Below are 25,688 nucleotides of genomic sequence, written 5' to 3' on the forward strand. Positions count from 1 at the left end.
TTGGTTTAATTATTTATTTATCAAACGTTTGAGTCACATTAAGCACATGGTGATTACAAGGAAAAGCAGGGTAAACATATCACCCCCAACCAGAGGACCAAAACAATGACCAACGTTAAGACAACCTCTCAAATAACACTCTGCTTGGTGCCTAGTGCTTATCCCATGTACTAAAAATGAGCAAACGTGTTTAAACACTGGTCAGAGGGAACAGTAAAACAATAAACCGCCTCGTACGAAACCGAACACTTTATTTGTGGGAGGAGGCTGATCTTCCTTCGTTTTAATAGGGTGCCGTTGGGATTTGTGGTAGACGTGAGTTTGGGGCTCAATGAAAGTCACTCAAAACGCAGCAGTTCAAAAGCAGTCATCTCCAATCACATCAGCCACTGCTCCTTCTCCTTGCTAAACTGCTCTGCCCATTTCCTGGTGAGCTCCAGGTAGAGGTCAGGCTGATGCGGTTTGTAGTCCAAATAAAGACGAGTCACCGTCTTCTTGGGCACCGCCCTCTCGATCTGCGTGCCCTCGTGCCACTCATTAAAGGAAGTTATTGTGATGATATCTGGCCTCACCGACAGCGCTGCCTGTAGCGAGGTCTCGTAATACCGTCCGTTCACTCGGTTTCGCGTGTTGTGGTTGTTCCACGGTCGCACGGCAGTGTCTACGTAACCTGGTCCAGCGCTGGGCACGAACAGAAGGTTGTTCCTATCACAGAAAGCCTTGACGGCCTTCCAGTTCTGGTGAGAGGAGCCGAAAGAAAATCCATTTGACGCGAAGTACGTGTACATGCCGTCAAAGCCGCTGGCCAGGATGTCGTGCTTGTGCCGCTCCTCCACAATGAGGGCGATGAAGATCCCGTCGTATGGAGTTCCTCGCAGGCTGTGGGAGCCTCGGGAGGTCAGTAACTCGGCCCAGGCCTCAGGTGGAGTCAGGTAAGAGTCATACACGTAGAACAAGGGAAGCACTTTGCCTGTGCTGGACTTGAATCGGTAGAAAGCGCCATGTTTTCCATACCTGAGTAAAAAAACGATTAATTAAAGAAACACTGAAGTAAGGTAGCAAGTTTCCAGACAGCCCTTATAATGAGTCACTGTAAGATGCATTCAAGTGCCCAATTATAGCTTTGGAATAACTGCACATTAGCCTAAGGTCACCAGTCGGCTACAGCAGCATAAAGCCCACCAGCACTGAGCTGTGGAGCAGTGCTACTGCGTTCTCTGGACTGACAGAGCTCCATCTAATACCCCTGGGATGAGCTGTGATGTTTATGATCCAGAACTCATCCAACGTCAGAACCTAAGGGCAGACAGACATATACTTCTGCACTGGCTACCAAGGTCACCAAGCCAATCAATCTGATTTGATGCAATTACCTCTATATCTAGTCAGCTTCTGGACCTTGTCTTTGATGGTGAAAAGCATTTGTTTTGTTATTAATTACTAATTAAAAATGAATTATGAATATTTATGAATGTTTGACAAGTCGACTGGTCTGGTGGTTGTTCAAAGGACAAAAAAAGCAACAGCCGAATTCATGAAAATGCTCTTAAGAAAAAACTTGCGATGGTTCGTCAAACAAACACTAAGAAGTTCATGCAATTCACACACAAAACCCCTAAAGATGTTCTCAGATATTCTCTTAAGATAATTTTAATTGTTTTTTTAAGGTTTTCCTGAGAAAATCTTCAGTGAGTGTGTTTACATGCACTCAATAATCCAATAATTGCAGAAAATCTGATTTTGTCAGTAATCCGATCTACATGTTTACGTGAACTTGAGTAATCAGATAATGGGGAAACGCCAGGTCTTCATGAGTCAGACAGTAATCAGATTTCTGCTTTACAACCAGCCAAAAAACTCACAGATATTTACTTGGAAATATGAACTTACATCATCTAGAACAGGGGTTCTCAACCTTTTCCACCCCAAGGCCCACAAAAAACTAAAATAGCTTGTTTCTTAATTGCTCACACTGAAAACCTGTGAATTTGTGCCTGAAAAGAACAGAACATTGATTTTACTTCAATCACAGAAACCAAAATTTCTGCCTACATTAAAAAAAAAACATACGTTTGCAGAGATGTCAAAGAAGAAGAAAAAGAAAACAAGGGGGATGTAGATTTGGTGGTGGTGATGGTGATTTGGAGCTACAGTCCATCGTGTTTTCACTGCAAACCCTCTTGTGGCTCCCATAGGAGTCACTAGCCACGTTTACATGCAGCCTGATAATCCGTTAATAATCCGACTAATGGCTCAATCGGAATAGAATACGTCCATGTAAACACCTCAATCGGAATAGACTAATCTGATTGAGGCCATACGGAATAGAATGTCTATCCAATTGAACGAGGTGGGAAAACCTGTAAATAATCCGTTAAATAGAAGAATAATAGCCGTGTAAACACCTCAATCGGAATAGACTAATCTGACTAATCGGAAGATTTTAGCGCCTCATTTGATGGTTTTTGGAGTAGCGTCATCACAATCAACAGTAATAATGATCCTTACATGATGTCTGCTTCTCTGTCAGTAGTGTATCAATTTGAGTTTAACTCAGGTTAAAAATTAAACGCAGATCTTCGCTATTTTTTTAAGGCTCGTTTGAAGTTTTTAACAGCAGCTCGAGCTGCTGGAACGATATGCGAGTAATGAGAGTCTGTAAAGATTCAGAGGTTCAAACAGGCAGGTAATGCTGACAGTAAAGCGCTGACCTGCTGCTAGAAAAAGAGGAAAGCCATCTCTACTGATGAATTCCCTCGTTTGATCATAAAATGCGTCCCACCAGCAGCAACTCCACAGGGCTCGGTTGGAAGCCGAGCTTGGACCGAGACCAATGGGTCTGATGCAGACCTGAATACGGGTGGAGTGTTCACGCACATTAAAATGGAACGAACTAAAGAAAAACGTTTGATACATCCGCAACAAACAAGGCAGGAGAAACACCCTGAGGAACCTCTCCATCTCTGCCTGCTCCACAACTATCACTCTCCGCAGAACCACAAGTCCAAAGGGGTGGAGCCGGACCTGATCCAACTCCACCCATGTCTTTTTTTCATTGGTCTATTTCTATTGCCTTTAAACCAGTATGTGTCGTTTACGTTTTCAGCCCACGACTTATTTCATTGGTCTACCCTGTCGTGTTTCTGCCTGTGGGAACCTGCAGGTGTCGCTGGTGTTTTTGCTTCTTTCTCGATGTTGCTCCGTCCTGAATGCCACAACACAGCCTTTACAATCGCTCATGATTCACGGTGTGCACACTTATTCGTCAAAACTCAAAAAGCTTTTTTCACATTCTGGTACAAAGTCTGTTCTGTAGGCCTACAACTCGAGCGTACTTATGACGGACAAGTTCTAGTTGAAAACGTTGAACATTTTTAAACACTAGAATGCACACGACACTCGCACTTGATTACTCGACTTATTTACTTGAATCTGACGGGTAAGTATAGCTGAGCGGAGTGGAGTCAGATCTAGTTCAGACCAATTAAAACACGACGTGGGAGAAGTTGGATCAGATCCAGCCGTACCCCTTGACTTTTGGTTCTGCAGCGACGACAATCTCCCTAACTCTGCACTGCGCGCCCTCATCGTCTCAACTGATGACTTTTAGTTAGCCTGCGAAATTTTATTTATACCTCTTTAAAATCTCCCACTACCAATGACTGAACGTGCTTCATGGCCCACTGGTAGTCCGCGAGGTTGAGAAACCCTGATCTAAAAGACGAAGAATATTCAAATTATTTCGTGTTTGGGTTCAGCGCCGCTCCAACAGTGTTTTGCTGCGTCTCACGACATCCACCGTCTTGTTTTCGCGCATACTCAAACTGAGAAATCTGATTTCTGAGCTAAAATCCAGCTCTCTTCATCGGATTTCTTAATCAGATTTCTAGATCATGGTGTTTACACGACCGATTGAATAATCGGATAACTGCAGAAATCCGATTATGATGGGATTATTGAGTGCATGTATACGCACTCATTGTTTTCTTATGTAGGCTGCGCTGCATTTCAACATAAATGACGCAAGACACATCGTGAATTTCTATTAACCGTCATTTCCGTTATTAGGTTAATCCGCTTTGAGGAGCAAAATGGGGGGAAAAACATCAAACCAAGTGTTTAAAAAAAGCTATGGTGGAAGAAACAGCCACCACAAATCTGCCTGTACTATCTCAGCACAAGAACACTCTCACTAGGCCAGTGCAGTCTTTACAGATTCCCATTCTTCACCTGCATGCCTGCAGATAATTAGCCTTAGAGGAGAACAGTTGAAGGTTGTAATGTGCAAATGACCCATTAGATGAATCACTGCTCCACACCTTTGTCTCTAGCTAAATGGTGACTCTGCATGCTCAACACTGCTACAGACCTGGGCACCTTTCTCTCATCATATTCTTCTGTAATCTTCTCTGAGTGGGATTACAGAAGCAACCTCAGGTCCAGAGCTACGTCTGCGTGTTATGAATATACAACAACATGGCTCTATTTATAGCCTCTTTCTTCTCTCGACCTGGATGGAATTACACCCATATTTTCTGAGTTCAAAGACAGAGAGACGTTGATGTGGACAGTGGAACAGTCTGCCCTTCAGCTGCAGGTTGGAGTCATGGGGCTCTCTGATCTCCACTGAGGGAAAGGTGTGGAAAGGGTATGAAAAGTAATGCACTCAGCTAGAGCTGGGATGACAACACTCATTATTTAAAACTTGGAATGCGCCATGATGCTGGAATTACATCTACCATAGGCCTGGGCGACAGGGCGATGTAATCGGATATCGATGATGATGGACAAGTAACCCAATGGCGATGTGTGAAAGGCGATAATCACCGTTTTGGTAAAGGAACTGAGAGAGAATTAGACAGGACTAATTGACCATTAAACAGCTTGAAAAATAGGTATGGAAACGGGTTCACACTTGTGTGCCTTTTCACTCACCTGCAGTCAGTTTACAGGTAGAGAGAAAGTGCCTGTGTTATTTCTCTGTTACGCAATGTAATACTAGCTTTGAATGGGATCAAAAATCAATACTGATGTGCTTTGGAGCTTCAGCTTGCCTCAAAGTGCTACGTCAAAGTACTCTGCTACGTCAGAGTAATGAGCTCCGCCCACTCGCTGCTCAGCCGGCAGTCCGTTCTCCAGCTCCTCACACTAAATTCCCAAACTGTCGTCTCCACTGAGCAGCTTTTCAGTCGGCAGCTGTGACAGAAGAACAGCTGAACAACCTGGAATCAGCCAGAAATGAACCCAACACCATTCGCCAGACGTGTCTGATCTTCAGAGTCGGACCAAATCAGACTGAGCCGTAAAACTGCCCCAATATCAGGTTCAGCTCAGTTTGGTCAGTTTCTCCAGATCAGTATTAATGTTGTTTTGTTCCAGCCGGTCTGTAAAGCTTCTTACAGCCCGTTTAGTTTGGCGAATGGTGTTGGGTTAATTTCTGGCTGATTCCAGGTTGTTCAGCTGTTCTTCTGTCACAGCTGCTGACTGAAAAGGTCAGATGTGGTCTTAACAGCGTCCGTTTTCTGTTCGTGGCAAAGTAAGAAGTAAAAATGTTCAAATGGCTTGAGCGTCTCCTACAGCTGTCAGAGTCGTTGCTTAGCAACGGAGTCTCAGCGGAGCGATACAGTGATTGTGAAAAAACCTGTGATATTATTGTTCAATAACAGCACAGCTAGAACGTCTCTCAACCAATCAGCTGAAACTAACTGTTGTATAATTTTAGATATCACCCAAGCCTGACCTGCAATGACTGCTTTAAAAAAAAGTAATAGCAACAGCTCTTTAGATTTGACCGATATCTCAAACTGATATTCAATTTCTTTTTTATTTGTATTTATTGTACTCTAGCCAAAACGAACTATGTCACTTCTTAGTTAAACAATTCCTCATTTTGGTCAAGTACTACACAAAAGTGCACTGGAGTGAAAGTTTCAGTGCATCTTTTTTCATCTGTAAAAATCAAATTGGTGTGAAAATGCCTTCCAACGACTAAACACTAAAGTATAATTATGAGTGAAAAATGCTGTTTCTGATGGTGTTTTTCCTGTCTAGCATGCTAAAGTGTATAAAATGCAAAAAGCGATGCATTCAACCTATTAATTCCATCTACTCCTCCCTGTTCCTCAGTTCTATCCATCAGTTCTACCACCAAAACGAGGGGTCCAGCCTTCTAGCTTCGAACAGAAGGTGCCAGACCTCCAGCCCAGTTTTAGAGCTCTCTCCCGTCCCTTTCAAAATACACTGTATTCACTTGGAAATTTCAGTCAAGTCAATTCTAAGCATCTCTGTGGATTCAGTGTGGTTCTTGAGTCGAGGCATTAAACCTACCTGTCAATGATGTACTTGATGTTCTCATGCATGCTGAGCTCCGTCCGGCCTCTGTAGGGCTGGATGTGAAACGCCACCTGTAAACACAACACAGTTTGATCTGAATTCTCCACATCAGTGAACATCAAGAAACACAAAACGTACCCAAGTTCATGCCAGGATACTGCATCCTGCCTCCAACAAAACAAGCACAAACATTTGCAGCTGCATGTGTGATAAACATTCTGAGAAGTGTACGAGGCCAGCAAAGTCATTTTAGCAAGGATGTCTGGTGCACTCAGCTGGAAACTTATGAGGCTTTGCTTTTGCTTATATTTGGAGTAGCTTTGAGCTGCCACTACCCAGTGGAAAGTGCCTGCTGCTCCTGAAAGTGGGTCTGAAGCTACAGGGCACCATCTGCCTGTACGCTTGGGGCTATCTGAAAGGGTGTCTCTCCATGGAGAGCAGTGCAGCCTATAAAACAGAGAGCCTATGACATCTGGCCACATTTAATATAAAAGCTAAACACCATGAAACCTACTGAATGCATGGATGGACTATTTGGGCTTGTTTTTGGATCTTGCAAGGCCAGAATGCAGACTTAACAGGACTGTAACAAACTGAGTTTGACACTGAACCAGTCAAACGCCTTGTGAGTGCACACATCAATATACGGGTGCTGATGTGCTGGTCTGTCTGTTGTATAATACAAACAAACAATGTGAAAATGCAAAGTACTTGGAAATGTTTTTTTGGCACAGTACTATACAGACAGAACATGACGCAACCAATCATTTCATGTTCAACAGTGTCTGCAGACATGCACTCTCAGACAGATGCACTCTCAGACAGATGCACTCTCAGACAGATGCACTCTCAGACAGATGCACTCTCAGCCTCAATGTCGTCACGTGCACATGCACCCTCTGCCACAATGGCAGAAGCAGCACGGCGGCTTTTGGCTGCTGCTGCTTAGCGACATCATTGCTTAATCCAGTTTCCATCTATAACTCGGCTAGAGAATTCAGTTTATTGTACATCCCTGCTCAAAAAAGTCATAGAACCCATTAAAATGTGTCTGTAGGTTTAATCAGAGTTCAGGGACTGATTCCAGATATATTTCTTCGTTTCCTAATGGTCTCCAACGGAAACCATCAAATCAGTTCCCGCTAGGATCCAAAACCGGTTCTTATCATCTTCAGTATGGCTTTCTTGAGTTTCAGCAGTAGCCTGTTTTTTTTCTGCGAATAAACACTCATGTTTTCTCATTGTGGTAGATTTTATTTTGTTTCCATATTTAATTAGATTGTTATCAGTAGGGGAGGGAATCTTTAGGCACCTCACGATTCGATTATGATTCAGAGGCTTTGACGCGATTATAAAATGACTATTGACGCATTTTTTAAATACAGATTTCTATTTTCCTACTATCTGAGGACTTGGTAGCTTTAAAGCAAAGTGTCGCCGTGTCAGTAAAGTATCTTCGAGACTGGACGCAGAATCTCCAAAGTGTGCGGCATAGCGCGAAAGCCCTGGTTCTCACCGACTGAAAAGGAGACTTCAGGTCACATAGCAACGAAGTCTCGCCGAGCGAGTAGCTGCGAAAAGACGAACATTTAGAGACGGATGGGCTTATTCGCATTTATAAGCGCAGCTGGTTTGCTGGTACGTTAAATCTGCAATGAGAGACTTTCTCTCTCTAAAACGTTGTGAAGATGAAGTCGCTTCTCTTCCGAATTTTCCCGTTCCACCTTAAATGGTGCAGCAGTTACATTCGGTGCCTCATGCAGGATTTAAGGTGGAACGGGAAAATTCGAACAAGAATCAGGAGAATAAGAAGCGACTTCAGCCTCGTGAAACAGCCGAACGCTGAGAGACATTTTACGAGGAAACTTCTAGTTTTGAGGAAAAGTTTCCCGAAGGAGACGGGAGGAAAGCGGCTATAGCTGAGCTAAAGCTTAAAGCAGAGGAAAGTAAGTCTGTGTTTACATTTATATATTTAGTCTATACTAGGACATCAGCACACACTGAGACATACTGGGCATTCAATGTTGTGGCTCCCACGGTGATATGATTTTTATTGAAAGGACAAAAAGGCTCTTCTTAACATTTGGGCTGTGACTCCTGGCTTTAACGCACAGCTGGTCGGATTTCTCGCTCATACAGTTGTTTTTGTTATGTGTTTACGTTCCGTCAACATTATGGTATCAATTAAATATTTTGAAAGTAGATTTTTGACCTTTATGAATCGATTCAGAATCGTTCACGTCCGCATCGTGATCCATCTAAGAATAGAGTTTTTCCCGCACCCCTAAATATCAGTATGACAAAGTTAATATATGTGCAGTGTCATTCTTGTTGCTCGACAGTACGTTATTTGCTGTTTTTCCTCATAAAACCAACATAAACACTGTCGTGGCAGAGCAGCACCGACGTCATTAACAGGCCGGCGGTGCACGTCAGGCTGAGCGTGCAGGTCTGCAGCCAGATCCTTCTCTTCATGTTTCAAGTCAAGTCAAGAGGCTTTTATTGTCATTCCGTCTATCTACAAGTACACAGTGGAGTGAAAATACGTTCCTCCTGGATCCCTCCAGTTCTGACTCACCCAAGGACTCCATTGCCCAGAACCCCCTTGGAGATCCTCTGCAATCCACCAATCCCTCTTTTCAGTCACCAGAACTAGTCATGTGACTAGTCACAGTTTATAAGCCCAGGCTTTAGACTAGATACTTTGTGAGGTATTTCTTCTCCTAGTTGAGCTACTGAGTGTTTCCTGATTGCAATTTCGTCTTCTTGTGAACTTGATTGTGTTTCTGGACTTTCTGAATCTGCCTTTTCTCTTTTTTTTAGATCTTGGTCACCTGATCACATTTTTGTTATATTTGTCCTTTTCTGTGTTTCGTCTTTTTTGGATTTGACCTTCGCCTGCTAACCGGCTATGAGTGTCGTCAACCTCTTTAGAAGTAAAGCCTCATTTCTTGTTTTTACTGCGAGCATCTGGCTGGTTCTGTCACCTTACAGCTAGGACACAAGTGCTGGTTGCTATGTCAACATCTAAGACAACACTGATTGGTCAGTAAGTTCACATCTCTTGCAAAAGTATAAAAAATCTGAAAAGAGGGTAATAATGTCACATTTTCTGAAAAATCTGCAGTCATTTTGCATGTATGAATACATCTGCTATCCTAATAATTCATAGAGGAAGATCACTTGGGACGACCTGTGGAGACTGGAGCCATTCCGCATCTCTTTCCTGCTGAGATCAGTGTATGACACACTCCCTACCCCAGCAAACTTGCATAAATGGGGCATAAGAGAGGACACATTGTGCAAGCTTTGTGGGGAAAGAGGCACCATGGCACACATCTTGTTCGGGTGTAAAACAGCACTCACGCAAGGAAGGTACAGGTGGTGCCATTACAAGTTGCTCATGTCACTCACTAACACCTTAGAGCAGGAGAGGAAGAAGAAACGCCAACCACTTCGGAAAATAACATCAATCCAGTTTGTAAGGGAGGGGGAAGAGCCACCAACCACAGCAACAAGAAAAACCAGTCTGCTACAAATGGCCCAATCATGGGAAATGAAGGTCGATCTGGGAGGAAGGCTGCAGTTCCCCCAGATTGTCCAGACAACCTTGAGGCCGGATGTGGTACTGTGGTCTGAAGAGGCAAAAAAGATCATCCTCATAGAGCTTACAGTCCCATGGGAAGAGGGGTGTGAACAGGCCTTTGGAAGGAAGAGCGCCAAATACCAAGACCTTCTGCGTGACTGTAGGGGGAAAGGATGGCAAGCATGGCTGTTCCTGGTTGAGGTCGGCTGTAGAGGATTTCCAGCCCAGTCGGTTTGGAGAATGCTCACAGCCATTGGAATGACAGGGAAGGAGAGTAAGGCAGCAGCTCGCAGGATGGGGGAGGCAGCAGAAAGAGCCTCTTGCTGGTTATGGAGCAGGAGAGAGGAGTTAAACTGGAAGCCACCACTGCCGACCCACCACCGGGAGGGTGTCGTGGTTGAGGGTCAAAACACCCGATGAACGGTGGGTACCGCCTGACGACATTAACTCCTCCTGGCCAAGGCTACACTCACTCAAGGTGAATGAAGGAGAAGCATCTTCAGATGTATTTGAAATCACACGAGTCACAATCACTTGTGTTCACATTTGCAATGATAAAATCAAAGATAATCTGATGTAGAATGATCGGCTGCTATGTTTGCAGACTGCAAGCAAGCCTAGAACTGGGGGCCGTATTACAGAAACTTCCTATCTTTGTCTCTTAACTAAGATCTGACAGGTCAAGATAAGAGATTTCACAAATTCATATATTAAAGAAGCAAAACTTATCTTGAATTAAGAATCTTATCTTACAGCAGCTCATCTCAAGTTAGAAAACCTTAACTTACTTGATCGACGTCGACAGCCAACTGTCGTGCCTGTTGCCTAGCAACCGACCATGCGTGCACAGCTGAAACGTAAACACGCAATCAAAGTAATCAAGTTAGTTAGCCAGGCAGCTTACATCAGCTACCATTACTGATGTAAAAAAGGTGAAACAAAACTAAAGCGCGATAAACAAAGTTATGAATATTGTATCAGTGCTTTGTGCTGTTTGTCAGAGTTGCTGCTCCAGTTTCAGTCTCCATTTCCCAAATGCTTTAGCCGAGCTAATAAACAGACACACGTTCAGCTCCATCTCCTCATTATTCACTATCACTGTAGTATTTTATCAACATCAACATGAAGGCAATAAGAGGGATGGTGGAGATCAAGTCTACATTTTTAAAATGTTGTTATAAAATAAAAGTCAAAGCACAGTTTTCAGTGTAGATAAATGTAGTGACATTATGTCAGTTATAGTGAACTGAGCTGCCTGATGCTGCATAAAACAATAGAAACAGATGGTTAAATCAGAAGTTAAGACCCTCTGGGGTTCATCTTAAAGTTAGGAGATTTAGTCTAGTTAGGATGTTCTTATCTGGAGTTAATGATGAGATTACGAACTTAAGATCTGTTATTCTGTAATAGCTTCTGTCCTAAATTCAGTCGTAACTAAAGTTGTCAAGGTGACAGCTAAGATTTCAGAGTTGAGTAGTTTATGCATTGCCTTGTTAAAGACAGACTTCACCACTATCTGGTACCCATATTTTAACAAGTTGTCTCCAGACATGGATTCTGGTTAGAAAATCAAATCTGGACCTGCTGGGCATCAGGAAGACTGCTCATCTATAAACCTGATAGCTTTCATTGCTTGTTTAATAATTTGAGTGTTAGTAATTAACACTGGGGCAGCAAATGACCGCATGTGCCTCGTAAGTTACATGTATCCAATAATAGAATATAGTTGCTGAATCAAATATTTTTCCAATTGCCTTGCTAGAGAAAACACATTACATCACTCCCTGACACACACTGTTACATCATTACAGCCAGCCTGTTATCCAGAAAACCAGTCTCCACTATAATATTCAACAGTTCATAAACTGGCTATGGCTAAAAAATAGTTTTAAGTTCATCGAAAGTGGTTTTGTCTTGTGATCTGTGGTTTTCCAGAGACTCAAATGTCTCAGTTGATACTGCCTTTGAAGAACAGCCGTTATTTAGGAAGCTTGGTTGATTATTGATCCTGTCACACAGACCGCCTCTTACCAAGAATGGGCCTCTAGATTACCATCAGTGGTATCTGGGGACATTTTCTAAAAATAGCTCTCTTTGGAAAATCCTATTTTTGAGTTGTGAGTCAGTAAACAACGATCTAGGACAGTATACAGTATGCACTGTTGTGCCTTTCTACTACTGAGCTCTGAGTGTGAGCAAAGATCAACAGAAGTAATGACACGAAACATCACACACTGACTTAAGATATAACAATATATGATATAATATCAAAAGAAACTGCATTGCATTTGAACGACTTTGTCTTTGAACAACATGAACCTGACATGAAAACCACTGCACGAAGAGGCTTAAGACTCTCAAAAGGCAGCATAAAAATATATCCGAGTCACTTATATAACCTTAACAGATCCACTAAAAGCCTTGAGGCATTCTGACAGATGAAAGGCCTGGAGAGCAGTTATAACGCTGCCCTACAGGATTGCTGAGTGACAGAAGCCACTCTGTGTCAGCAATGCAAGAGCCTCATAGTGTTGGAGACAAAAAGTGTCAATTTTTCCCTTTTAGGTTGCGGTTTATACCTGTTTTTTGGTTTCGTTCTGTTAGTTTGGACCAAAGCAGAAAATTATACACCGCTGCATTTTAGCTCTAGTTCACACTGACGTATCTGACATCAAACCAAAAGATGTCAACAAAAGTCATACCGAGAAAAAAACACACTTGACTGGGCAATGTTATCACATACATGTGGCAATCTTTCTGAACCATGTTGTCCTTTGGTCTTCCTGAGCTTGTAGATCTTGTATGTTTTGTTTTATCTGACTTATGATATTCTAATGCAATAAGCTGCAGAAGTGAGTGGGTCACTGTGGTTACCGATAAAACTAAGCATAATAAAATAATATATATATATATATATATATATATATATATATATATATATATATATATATATATACACACACACACATTTATTTTCCCCAATTTAGTCATCTCAATCCCACCCACTAGTTAGGGACTCCCCCATTCACACGTTACTACCAGTACTAGGAGTCCTCCAGACTGAAGACCACCCAGCTTGTTATCACTGCACAGTTCAAAAGCCAGCACCAATGATGAAATGGGGGGGGCATTAGTGCAACATGACATGGGTAACATGTACATCTGTGAGGGCGCCATTAATGCTGAATGATATATCCATGTTTTGGCAACAATATGCTGCCATCCAGACGACGTCTTTTTCAGGGAAGGACTTGATTATTTCAGCAAGACAATGTCAAACCACATTCTGCACGTATTACAGCAGCATTGCTCTGTACTAAAAGAGTCCGGGTGGTAAACTGACCTGCCTGCAGTCCAGACCTGTCACCACTGAGAACATTTGGTACATTATGAAATTAAAAATATGACAGAGACTCTGAACTGATAAGCAGCTGAAATCAAACAAGAACACGAGAACATATTACTTTCAAACCTACAGCAGCGTCTCCTCAGTTCCCAAACACTTACAGAGCGCTGTTAGAGGACGTGACAGGCCCACTGGTGGTAAACAGGCCCCCATCCCAATTTTATTGGAACATGTTGGAATGAAATTCAAAATGGGCTTATATTAGAAAAAAAAAATCTCAGTTTCAACATTTGATATGCTGTCTTTGTGGTATTTTCCTCTAAAAATATGGTTTACATGATTTGCACATCACTGCATCCTATTTTTATTTACATTCTGCACAGCGTCCCAACGTTTTTGGACATGGGGTTGTAGTTGCTACAGTGAAGTAGGCTACATGGTGGTTGTTATTCTCATTAAAGTGATTTCTCTGGGACATATGCTGGCCCCCCAAACCTGTAATCAGGCCACTACAAAATTCCAGCTACAGTATTTCTTTGGCCAACATGGACATGCATGCACACCAACTACTCTGGGGACAGATTTAAATGGCTTAAGGAGACAAACACAAAGGCCGCCAACGTGATGTTAGGTTAGGTAAGATGGTCTAAATGGGAGTCCTCGGAGCGTGCAGCTACTGAAGAGTCCAGGCAGGAACACCCACCGCTGTTCCACACGGCAAGGCCTTCACAAACCGTTGCCATGGCAACGCAGCGCAGGCGCCATGCATTTCAAACACCGCTCTTGGCTCGAAGTCGTGGAATCCAAAAGGGGAAAATACGGTTCAGTCTGGTTCGCCTTCTGCTCCATGAATATCACAGTCCAGATCAAGACGTTCCCGTTGTCCGCGGTCCACTGCATTTCTGTTGTCGATAACAGAATCTGGCGCTCCCCTCTTCTGCCTCTTTGTCTTCCACTCTCTACCTCCCATGCTCTCTCTCTTTCTCTCCTTCTCCTCCCCCACTCACTGTGGGTGGGAGCGCGGAAAGCTCTTTTGATGACACATGACAGGAGACCACGCTCCTCTGCGCTCTACTTCTGCTTTGACACATATTTGCAAAATCAGAGGTGTCAATTCTCCCCTCGCCTCTCTTGAGTCACCCGGCTGCATGCCAGGGATGCTCTCTTTCAAGACTCAGTGCTTTTAACATGAAGCAAAAATGTGAGGGATGGTAAATTTGTCATGTTGGTTTCATCTCTACAATAACATATCCTCCCCATACATGCCAGCTGGCACTCCACTCTGCCAGTCAAGAGCCGCAGGGTGCTGTGCAGGAAGGATGCCTATAATTACTCACAACAAGCTTAGTAAACGGAACGTATCTGAGGTGGGACGGCATGACAGAATGAAACTGTTATCACGAAAAATTAGATCATAATAAGCTTTTGTTTTTTTAGGAATAACACATATATTATCAGTAATTTCAAAACGCTTCACTGCACGCATCAAAATAAAAGGACCTACGCTGAGGATGCACCAACATGAGAACTGTGCTCTGACGCCAACATCTGATACTTTTCACGTACATATCTGCTGATACTGATGCCAATACATAAACATTTATAAAACGTGGAAATTTCTACGTAAAAAACATCTTTTCTAGGGTTAAATATGAAGTAAACTGCATAATATTCTGACATTTAGCATATTGGACCAGCACTGCCTAAACATGTCTGCTCTTCTAGAGTACAATAAATACATATTTATATTTACAGCATTTGGCTGATGCTCTTGTCCAGAGCGACTTACAATTTGATCATTTTACACAGGTAGGCCAAGGTGGTGTTAGGAGTCTTGCCCAAGGTGCTTACCCAGGTGGGGATTGAACCCCAGTCTACAGTGTAGAAGGCAGAGGTGTTACCCACTACACTATCCAACCACATCATGGTACTGATCATCTGCTGTCTGAACTGTGCAATATTATACCTCCTACTGTAATGACACTTTCACTGTGCACGTTACACTGCAATATTGATGCAACTCAGAGTTAGTTGTGTCTATAGTATGTGCTTTTAGTTTACCTCATACCATTCAGTGCCTGCTGTCATGTAAATACAACAATTTGTCTCATATGCCATGTACACATGCAGATAGATATACTTTTATTTCTCTTGTACTTGAACTTATATCTAGGTTTATTTCTATTTTTCTGCATAGTAGATGTTTATATGCAGTTATATGTTGTTGCTATCTATCTATCTATCTATCTATCTATCTATCTATCTATCTATCTTATCGTTGTCAGAACAAAACCTCGTATCTCCAAAATGGTAACTTTATAGGAAATTGAAAATAAAAAAACTTTTAATGTAAGTCAATGGAACCAGAGTTTCTTCCAAGCCATTTCAGGTCATTTCTTTTAGTCCATTCATCATGATGTCAAAAACTGAAAAATGGTTTTCTTCCAACAGCAGCGATATGTATTTTACGTCTTTGGATTACTGACAAAGTACCTAATGTAATTCAGTGGCAGCAATCGGTAGCACGTATTATTCTGGGTGTTATTATTTGGGGTGTTCTCTTTAGTCCTGAAAAGCAAGCCATATTTATTTTTTTTATAATATGGATCCCTAATTTGGACTATTTAGGCGATGAGAAAGCCCAAAAACCCAGGATTCTTACTTGAAAAAAAAAGTGTGAGTGGACTTTTCTATGTAAATTTTTTTTTATTTTCTATATTTTTTCAGCATTTTCTATATTCAATTTTTTTTAACATGCTTTTGGTTCATATATTAGTCCCACTTGGAAAGTTTACGTGTGACAGCAAATCTGCATGTATGCATAAGTGCATCTATGCTTAGGATGTCCATGAAGCTCCCACTGTGTTTTATTTTTCTTCCTTGCTTAATTGTATGTTGTTTATGATGGTTTCGTTATGTGTTTTATGCAAAAATATTTTTGTTTTCCCTTAAAATATTAAATAAAAGCATCATCAAACATATGTTTGTAATATTGGTCAAATTGTAACATCTGTCCAATGTGTATAATTTTTGAAGTGAATAACGTCCATCTTCAGTGATCTGATCCCAAATGGAGAAACAGAGCGTGAGATCAGGGCTGCAAAAACACGTTCAAAAAAACCTGACTGTCTAATAACCGATTAATTGGCCTAAATGTGGCGTGTAAATGTAGTTGTAATGTGTACACTTTGTAAAGTTGCCTGTTATTCGGCTCCCCTGCACCCAAGCGGATGAATCTGATGATTAGTAAACCAAAGAGACCTCAGTCAATACTTCGTGAAGGACGTGTCTTCCCAGGATGTGAACGACTGATATACTATTGTCATCAGTATAATGTCGATTATGGCAATTTGGTCTGAAAAGCTCCTGGAAAATCCTTTACAGGGCGGCTCGCAGGAGAGCACTCACAACATATGTTGGCTTGTTTTAATTCTACTCAGCAACACCTCTTCTTTCCATCTTACATAGTGCAGCCTAAACTTACGTTGAAAGTTATGGATGTTTTTGCGCTCTGCTTAACTGGCAGATTGAGATATTTTGGACTAAAATCAGGGAGTCTGACCGTTGCTACAATGCAGGTCTAAAAAGTGACCAACAGACAGCGGCATGGGACGACACACAACTCATGCGTCAGTAGCGGCGATTGCAGCACACGAACATGTTTTTTTAAAGCATAACATTGTCACTGTTATGCTGAAGGGTTGTGTTTGCTGGTGCTGGTGAATGGTACGAACACAATTCTGTCATTTTCTTGCATTCTATATAAATCATATAATCATATAAACTTATAGCATGTGTAAACAAAATGATGCCACAGGATTTTGCCATGATTCTATTTGCAGCACCCTCCACGTAGCTGTGAAATAACGAATTGACAAAATGATATTTCATTATACTTTTGTCTGTTCCAGCATATCAAAGTAAATATTGTAATACATATGAGCTGTGGGGAAAGGAATGAATCCACGAAACAGGAATGCATCAATACCGATCCTGAAATCAGGCTTCTGTCCAACGGCATGCTAATTTACTTGTGAAAAACATACTGATGTCAACATCTGAGAGCACCTGATACTGTGGGACGTAAGCCTAGTGTTTGCTGCCAAGCTAATAAACAAAAAAAAAACTGGCTGCATTGGCCTCAGACTCCTGCTGTCACTGTTGTCGAAAGACAAAGATGAGCAGAGGATGAGGAGCAGAGATCAAAACTATGACCTACAACTGTGGAGGTTCTCACTGCAGTCATTTGCACTAATAGCAACACTAATGACTACTTAAATCTAAGTAGGTTACTCACTACAGTACCGGTAATTGGAAGTACCAAAAAACACGGTATCAGTGTATCCCTGTCCTGTAATACTGCTGTCCCGTTCTCCCACTGTTGCTGCAATTTTCCAGAGACAGGCAAAGATGCCTTAAAGTACTTCAGGGCTAAGCGATACAGACAGTGAACGTCTCCAGAGAGTGATGCATCTCTTTGATAAAGGCCCTTGCAATTCTGTGAGTCACATGAATGGTAGCTCACATGGATTTATGCATATAAACACGGGCAGATCTTCAGAGACGAAACCCTGTAATTTGGGCAGTTGTGCTCCCAACGCTCTGTTCCTCTGAGTGTCTTGGCGCACAGGATGAGGCATGGCCCTTGGGGCTGGCGTGAGATGTAGAGGCTGTTGCATAAGCAAGGGACTCTGCACTCTCATTCATCCTCTAAGCCCTGTTATCTGTGCCCCTCCATTCACCTCTACAGGCAGGAAATAAATGACAACGCGACGAGAGCTATTCGCACATATCCTGGCGCCGGGGTAGAAAATAATATACACATTTAAGTGGCAATTTTTGCCCTTACTGAATGAAATTCAGAGGCGTTTTGTATTAGGGCTGTGCATCCTGATTAAATATTATATTCTGTTATGTAGAATCAGAATCAGAACCTTTATTCGCTTCAACCCGGGCAGCACTGCTGTGTCTGATCCACTCAGACAAGCGCAACACACACTAACACACCACCACCACGTCAGTGTTACTGCAGTGCTGAGAATGATCCACCACCCAAATAGTACCTGCTCTGTGAGGGTCCATGGGGGTCCTGACCACTGAAGAACAGGGTAACAGAGTATCAGAGAAACAGATGGACTACAGTCTGTAACTGTAGAACTACAAAGTGCAGCTATACAGTAAGTGGAGCTGATAAACTGGACAGTGAGTGTAGAAACAAAGACGTTATGCTTGACTGGTGTATGTTCTTCACCTCTTTTGGTGAACACTGAAAAGTCCCAACACCAAACAAGGGTTAAGGTGCTCTTGACACAAAAGGGACCCAACAGTCTTCTCTGCACCTGCTTTGGGACCTGCGAAAAACTTGTGTCCACCAACATACACATTAAGAGGCTAGTACTAGCTGTGCGTAACAAACCTATCCTAATCCTCTGACACTGCATAGCACACAAATGCTGGATTTACGCTGCTTTCTTTCATCATTGTATAGTCAGTGCCCCAAAAAGTTAAATAAACAGAAGAACCTTCTCAACACTTCAAAAGTGCTTTCAAATTCCCTCCTGAGTGTATAAAGGAGAAAGTGTACACTGACAGCAGCTCTTACCCTGAATAATGCACAAGGTTAATGAGGGGAATAACATCAGGATGCTGGAGGCTCTTAAAGCCAGAGCAGGTACAGCTCTGCCCTGGGGCAGGAGCTCAATTAGGAGGTTCAGACAGCAGAAATCAGTCAGTACTTTCCTGTCCTGTCTTTTGTACTGACTGATTTGATTTGTTTCAAACTCTGAATTAATTCATTTATTCCTCTATTAGACTCTTGGCTGTCCTCAAATACCAAACACAGAACCTGGCAGCCCTGAAATACCAAATATAGTAAGAAATTAGGTTAAAGAACACAACATTTTTATGATTTAAAGAGGCGATGCCTTACATCTTTCTTGTCTACGTATGGCAATTACCAAAAACAGCATTTTTGGAAACTACAATATTGTTTACACACTATATCAAACTTATTCAAAGACATGCTAGGCCCTCTGATTTATGTTAAATATAAATATCATTATGTACACCCAATAATACGTAATAACATCATTAACGACAACAATCAGCAGAGACAGGGTTAAGATCAGCTCTTAACTCATGTATAAACAGTACAGTATGAGATGAGGGCAACAGCACATTCGTTAACACTCACTAATGTAAAGTGTCATTGGCTTTGTTCACCCAGCAGGTAAAAGCGGCCCAAATCCGATCCTTTTCTCCGTGTGTGACACAGATGTGTATCTCTGTGTCAGTGTGAACAGAATCTGACATTTTCAAGTCCGACTTGAGACGCTTTCATGTGTGGTACTGAAATCTGATCCGTATCTGATCTGTGGCAAAGCGGCTCAGTCTGAACAGCCAGATCGGAATTCATGCGACTTTCATGTCAGTCCAACTCGACATCCGTCATCACTTTGTGCTGCTGAGACTCAAAAACATTCAGGCTGATGTTTCTGTCCCAAAAAATCAGAAGAGACTCATCGCAAATGCTCCATGTTTGAAGAGGTTTAGAAAGAAGTCAGGAGACTGAAGAATCCGAGAACATGAACCACAGAAGTGGCCCTGGCCGAATATCGTGCACTTTTTACGGCGAATTTGACACATTCTGGGTGATGAGTCCAGCTGTCAACCACTGGAACCTCATTATTGCTCTTGTGATGCTGGCGAAGACGAAACTGAGCCCTACAGGAGCGACTGGTGTTCGCTGGCCGTTGTTTACCCCTGGACGAGCCGCGTGAAGCACTGTTCTTTTGAGCATGCGGGTCGGTTCAGGATCTGATCTGTTCGGACTGATTTGGTGAGAAAATCAGATCTGGGCCACTTTTACCTGCTGTGTGAACGTAGCCTTTATAAATTGATTAGAATAGAAAAAAGATCTGATCATTTCTCACCAGTTACCTTGATACGGTGCCTATGGGCAGCATCCATAACGGCGGGCACCAGATCTTCTGTGGGCTCTCCGTGTTCGTCTGCCACGCCAGGTGGGTACCAGGACAGCACCACTACACCTGGAATTCCAGAAAACAGCGAAGACCTTAATTTCGTCCATCAGGGCTGTTATAAATCCTCAGTTAAGAATATGATATATAAGTTTTAAAAGTATTTATCTGACGTAGGTAAGGCAGATTTACCTTCTCTATGAATCAGCAGTGACTAGTGGGCAATATGCACGATAATCATGTGCATTTTACATTTTTCTACTGCCCTCTTACATAGTAAGAAACACAGCCTGATGCACACATATGCACTTTTTTACCATACATGTTTTTTTTATTTTATTTATTTTATAATAAATATTAGGAGACTAAGGTATGTTAGTTTATGTTTAAAAGTTTTCCTAGAACTGTAAGTTCAAGGCAAGAACCATTTACGAAAGCCATAAAAAAAAAAGAGTAGACAATTCACACTTCGTTGTCAATAAAGGTATGAAAATTAATCAAAAATACTGTTAGACGTTCAAAAAACTGAGTGTGTTTACATGCACTCAATAATCTGATCATACAAATTGCAGTCCCCGATTATTCAAATGGTCATGTAAACGCCATAATCCGATCTAAAAATGCAACTAAAAAATCTGATAAAGAGGCTGGGGTTTAGCTCAATAATTAGATTTGTCAGTGCATGTGAACTCTTACTCTGATTTCTTTCATATTTCAGAGAACAGACAGTGGTACCGGAAATAAGCGAGCAGCGTCACCGTGAGACGCAGCAAAACACTTTGGGAGCGACGATGAAACCAAACACGAAATAATGGATTTAAATATTCTTCGTCTTCTAGATGATATATGTTCATATTTTCAAGTAAAGTGGCACGATGTTTAAAACAAATGCAGCATAAAGTTTTCTTCTGTAAGTTTATTGGATGGTTGCAAAGCAGAAATCGGATTACTGTCTGACTCATGTAGATCTGGTGTTTCCCCATTACCTGTCACTGACTATACAAGTGCATGTAAACGTGTATATCGGATTACTGACCAAATCTGATTTTCTGCAATTATCGGATTATTAAGTGCAGGTAAACACACTCAGTGACTCATTTTAGGCCAATGAGAACAAGTTCAGTGTCATTTCTCCTTTCTATCCATTGAACGGGTCTTTATGGAACCAGAAGTGGTTCTTCTAAAAGAACCCTTTCTGGCAGTTTTACTTTTAAGACTGAACTTGAAATGATTCCTGTTGGAACAGATAACAACCTGCAGCAGCAGCTTCGATCTGGGCCATGTGCGACTCCAGGATGTGCGGATCTCTGGAGCTGTAGGGTCCGAGCTCGGGGTAGAAGCTGGAGGCGATGTCCTCAGGTGGACTGTGCCTGCCTTTGGGGTGACTGGCCGCTATTTTCGGATCCCAGTGAGGAACCAGTACGTGATCCCAGTGGATGTAGCCCCTGTCCGTCTGAGGTGCGCCGTACCACAGGTAGTAGAAGATGTGGATGTCGTAGAAGATGCTGTGCTCATGGCCGGAGTTGGAGAAGACGATTTTAGTGTCCGAAACGTCGCTCTCTGTCTCGGCTCGCCTCTCGGCTCTCTCTGCCGCAAATGGGGCCCTCTCCATCCCTGGAGCCAGGTCCGAGAAGCCGTCGCTGGGCTTAAGGGTCCGTAAGCCCATCATGGTCCCGAAGATGAAGAGAGTGAACAGGAAAAGAGCCACACAAGCTTTCTTGCGCAGCCGGCTCATTGCTGTGGGTTCGAAAAGACAACGTTCACGTAGACAAGGCTACTATGGCTTTTTGAAGCTTGCTTCAGTTCGCTTCGATTACAAGCATTCGCATTTGTTGGCTACTTGGCCACATGTTCAGCTAGAGGTTGGCTATACGGCGAAAATATAGTATCACAATACTTTTTCAGATATCTGATGAGTTGGATCAGCGAAAAAAGCATCAGTAGTGGTACATTTACGAAAACTGTGAATAAAATGATTTTCAGTCAATATACGGCCATGAATATGGCCCCATGTTCAGCCAGTGTGATCATTAACTCAGTCCAGATGATAACCATCCAGGTCCCAACCCATTAAGCCAAACTCCATATCTGTATTAGTTCACATTTGTGAGAATTTACAAAAGAAAAATCGCAAGAGTATAAAATTACACCAATATACTCAGCCATTCATATGTTAAGTGGTTAATCTGACAGAAAACTCTCCACACGTTTAACCTAATTCATCTATTTGGAGATGCTTTTAGTGAACGATCTCCTCAGAGTTGTTGTTTTCTGAGCAATCTAACCCGAGCAAGTCTTTTTTAAATGATAAATCGCCGCAAAGTAAGTTAAACATAAAAAATGATCAGCATTTTCAGCCTTTCGCTTCACAGACGGTTATTCTGACAGAAGACTCTCTATTTTGTAAATGTTCTGTGTTGTTTCCTGAAAAAAACCTAACGCTAGCTTTCTCTTCAAGCAATTCCCGGGCTTTTTAAATCACCACAAAATCTGAAATAACACCCGTATATTCATCCAATCGTTTGATAAATAACTAATATGACAGAAAGTGGTTTGTTTACACAGTTTGTTCGCATTTATAGGCATTTTTATCGTGTTTGTTGAAAGCCCGCGAAAATGTTTACCTCAGAGTTGTTGTTTACTGAAAATTAGCTTTCTCGTCACACGGGGGTTAATGAAACGAGAATTATAGCAAAAAATACGAAATAACACCGCTGTATTCAGCCGTTCAGTTACATAAACGGACAACCTGACAGAAAGTGGACTCTTTACACGCCGTTTTTCATGTTTACGGACATTTTTACCGTTTTATCCCAAAGCCTGCAAAAATGTTTCAAGAGTTGTTTTGTTCACTCAGGAGGACGCTAGCACGTTAGCTAACTAACGGCAAACTGGGCTCATCATCGCGTCTCGCCCGTTAAATTCACCCAAATATCAAATATCAGTTCGCTATTGTCGACCTCCACGCGAAGACACGCTCCTACACCGGTCGTAGGAGTTTATTAGCCAGCAACCAGCGGACGCTTGTCGATTTTTTACCACAAATGTACCACAGAACGTGAGTCAGCCGTACATGTAGGTTACGCGCTCAGCTAGTGATGGGGAGTCGCTTCCAAAAGAATCGATTCTTTGACTCCAGCACGCCTGGGAGCCGGCTCTTGGAGTGTCGAAATGCTCCGAGTCGACTCTTCGATTGCCGTGGGGTTTTTTTTCGTTGCAATCGGCTCAACGGAGGTTTATCGAAGCATTAATCAGCTGTAATGTTTCGTCAAAGCCACCTGACGTTACTTGGTATTATATACGAAATTCCATCACATCACGAATCTGTAGCTACTCAAACAGCTTCGTTTAACGTGTTTTGATATCTGGTGTGTCGCTTCATCACTGGCTCCGCAGCTGTCTTGGTTCCAACGAGAGGAGTTGGGAGTCGGCTCCAGATGATCCGGATCACTAATCTTAACTAGTTTACTGTTTGCGCGGCGAGGCGCGAATCCCTCGCTTCTCTCCTCCGGTTTGATGGAAATTTTCGATCACCCGGCTCACGAGGGTGCTCATAAGCTCCGATTCTGTCCCGATGAAACGGCATAATATCAGGCGTTTAGCCGGATCGCTGTGCCATCGCATGCTCCAGCGCGTCCGTCATCGCTGTTTCTCCAGGCAGCCTCCGGCTGAGAGCAGCCTGTCATCCCCGCTCCTCTCCCTCATCCTCCGAGCTTCACCGCGCCTCGACGCCAGCGCACCACACCGATTAAACCGCTCACACGGCAGCCGAACTGTGCGCGGGCTCCTTGCGGGTCTTAACGGCTCTCCTGCTGTATAAATCATGCGCGATATAAATCATGTTCGCCTCTCTCTCGGAGGAGGAGCAGCCACAGACAGCCGCTGGTTGGCTGGGCGAGGAGAAGGGAAACTCCACCGACTATAGAAAAATCTGTGCGATGGTTAAAGGGGAACTCCGTCGATTTTTCAAAATTAAGGAATTTGTCAAAAAAGTCATTCAGAGTGGTTTGGGGTGAAATGCTCCGTTCGACAGAAGCTTACAGAATCAGAACTGTTCACAGTGGGTGGTGATAGGAACCAGACGTCTGAGGAGTTTAATGCCTCTAAAAGCTTCACCACAGAAAGATTTGCGGATTAAATACTCAACCTGATGAACATTGTTTTGTGATAAGCTTTGGGCCTAAAATGTACTTACGTCTGTTTATGGGTCGTGGGCTGGAGGTCAGGGAACTGGCCCAGCTACCGGAAGGTCACCGGTTCGATCCCCAGTGCTAACAGTCCATGACTGAGGTGTCCTTGGGCAAGACACCTAACCCCCAACTGCTCCCTGGGTGCTGTGGATAGGGCTGCCCAGCGCTGTGGGCAAGTGTGCACACTGTAGTGTGTATGTGGTGTTTCACTTAACGGATGGGTTAAATGCGGAGGTGGGATTAAAAAGTGTGGAGGGGTATTTGAAGGGTGTTATAAGGCAAATTAGTCCCCAAAAGACCTTTTTATCAGATTTACTGTCTTTACCCATCATCAACATTACATATAACAACTCAGAAGACTCGTGTAGGTTATCCGGTGGTTCTGGACGGTAAATAAAATGTCTATATTTGTGTTGTAGTCATGGCGACCCCTGGTTCCCATCACCACTATAAAGAAATCTGAGTCTCTGCAATAAACCATTTCACACCAAGCCACCCTGTTTACATTTCAGCCTCTGAACTATGCAGAAAATGTGAAAAATCATTTGCTTTGATTCCCTGGCCGGGTGACCAGGGTCCTCTCTGTGTGGAGTTTGCATGTTCTCCCTGTGTCTGTGTGGGTTTCCTCCCACAGTCTGAAGACATGCAGCCAATTGGACATGGTTAATTTCTCCTAGGTGTGAGTGAATGAATGTGTCTGTCTGCCCTGTGATGGACTGGTCCAGGGTGTATCCTGCCTTCCACCTAATGACTGCTGGGATAGGCTCCAGCACCCTCTGTGACTCAGAAAGAGAAGGTGTGTGTGTGTGTGTGTGTGTGTGTGTGTGTGTGTGTGTGCTTTATAGTGAAATTAAGGTAACATAATTGTTGCCATATGGCAATAGAGGGTTAATAGCCTTCATTTCAGAAGAAATGCTGGTGTTTACCGACTCTTGGACGTAAATTTATATGAAAATGAGGTTCACACTCGCATTGAGTAAATCCAAAGCTTCGCTTTTCTCAGTGCACCTCAGACCTGCGTCGAAAAAAGAAAAACAAACATAGGCCAGTTTTCACAGCTTCTGCAGGGCTGTATGCATGTGATGGCCTCCCACAGCTCTGATGGCACTGTGAGCTTTTGCATTTGAAATATTATCGGCTAAATTCGCGGCCCTGGTCCTCCTACATCGTATGGGATAAGCGCTGATGGGATTGTTCTCGTGGGGGTGGTAATCGGTTTGCTTAACGTGGCGTGAAAAGACAGTGTTTGAACC

The 25,688-nt window shown here is 42.8% G+C and overlaps 1 protein-coding gene across 1 annotated transcript; it reads right to left on the minus strand.

Annotated features, from left to right (window-relative positions):
- Nucleotides 1-24,118, minus strand: si:ch211-30b16.2 (glycoprotein endo-alpha-1,2-mannosidase-like protein). Its single transcript, XM_017721353.2, has 4 exons — nucleotides 21,500-24,118; nucleotides 20,205-20,314; nucleotides 6,328-6,404; nucleotides 1-1,014 (listed from the first exon to the last, which is right to left on the minus strand). The coding sequence occupies exons 1-4, from the start codon at nucleotides 21,978-21,980 to the stop codon at nucleotides 378-380; spliced, it is 1,305 nt and encodes a 434-aa protein (XP_017576842.1). The 5' UTR covers nucleotides 21,981-24,118; the 3' UTR covers nucleotides 1-377.
- Between the last annotated feature and the right edge of the window lie 1,570 nt (nucleotides 24,119-25,688).

This window comes from Pygocentrus nattereri, chromosome 1 (assembly GCF_015220715.1).
Source record: "Pygocentrus nattereri isolate fPygNat1 chromosome 1, fPygNat1.pri, whole genome shotgun sequence".
NCBI lineage: Eukaryota > Metazoa > Chordata > Actinopteri > Characiformes > Serrasalmidae > Pygocentrus > Pygocentrus nattereri.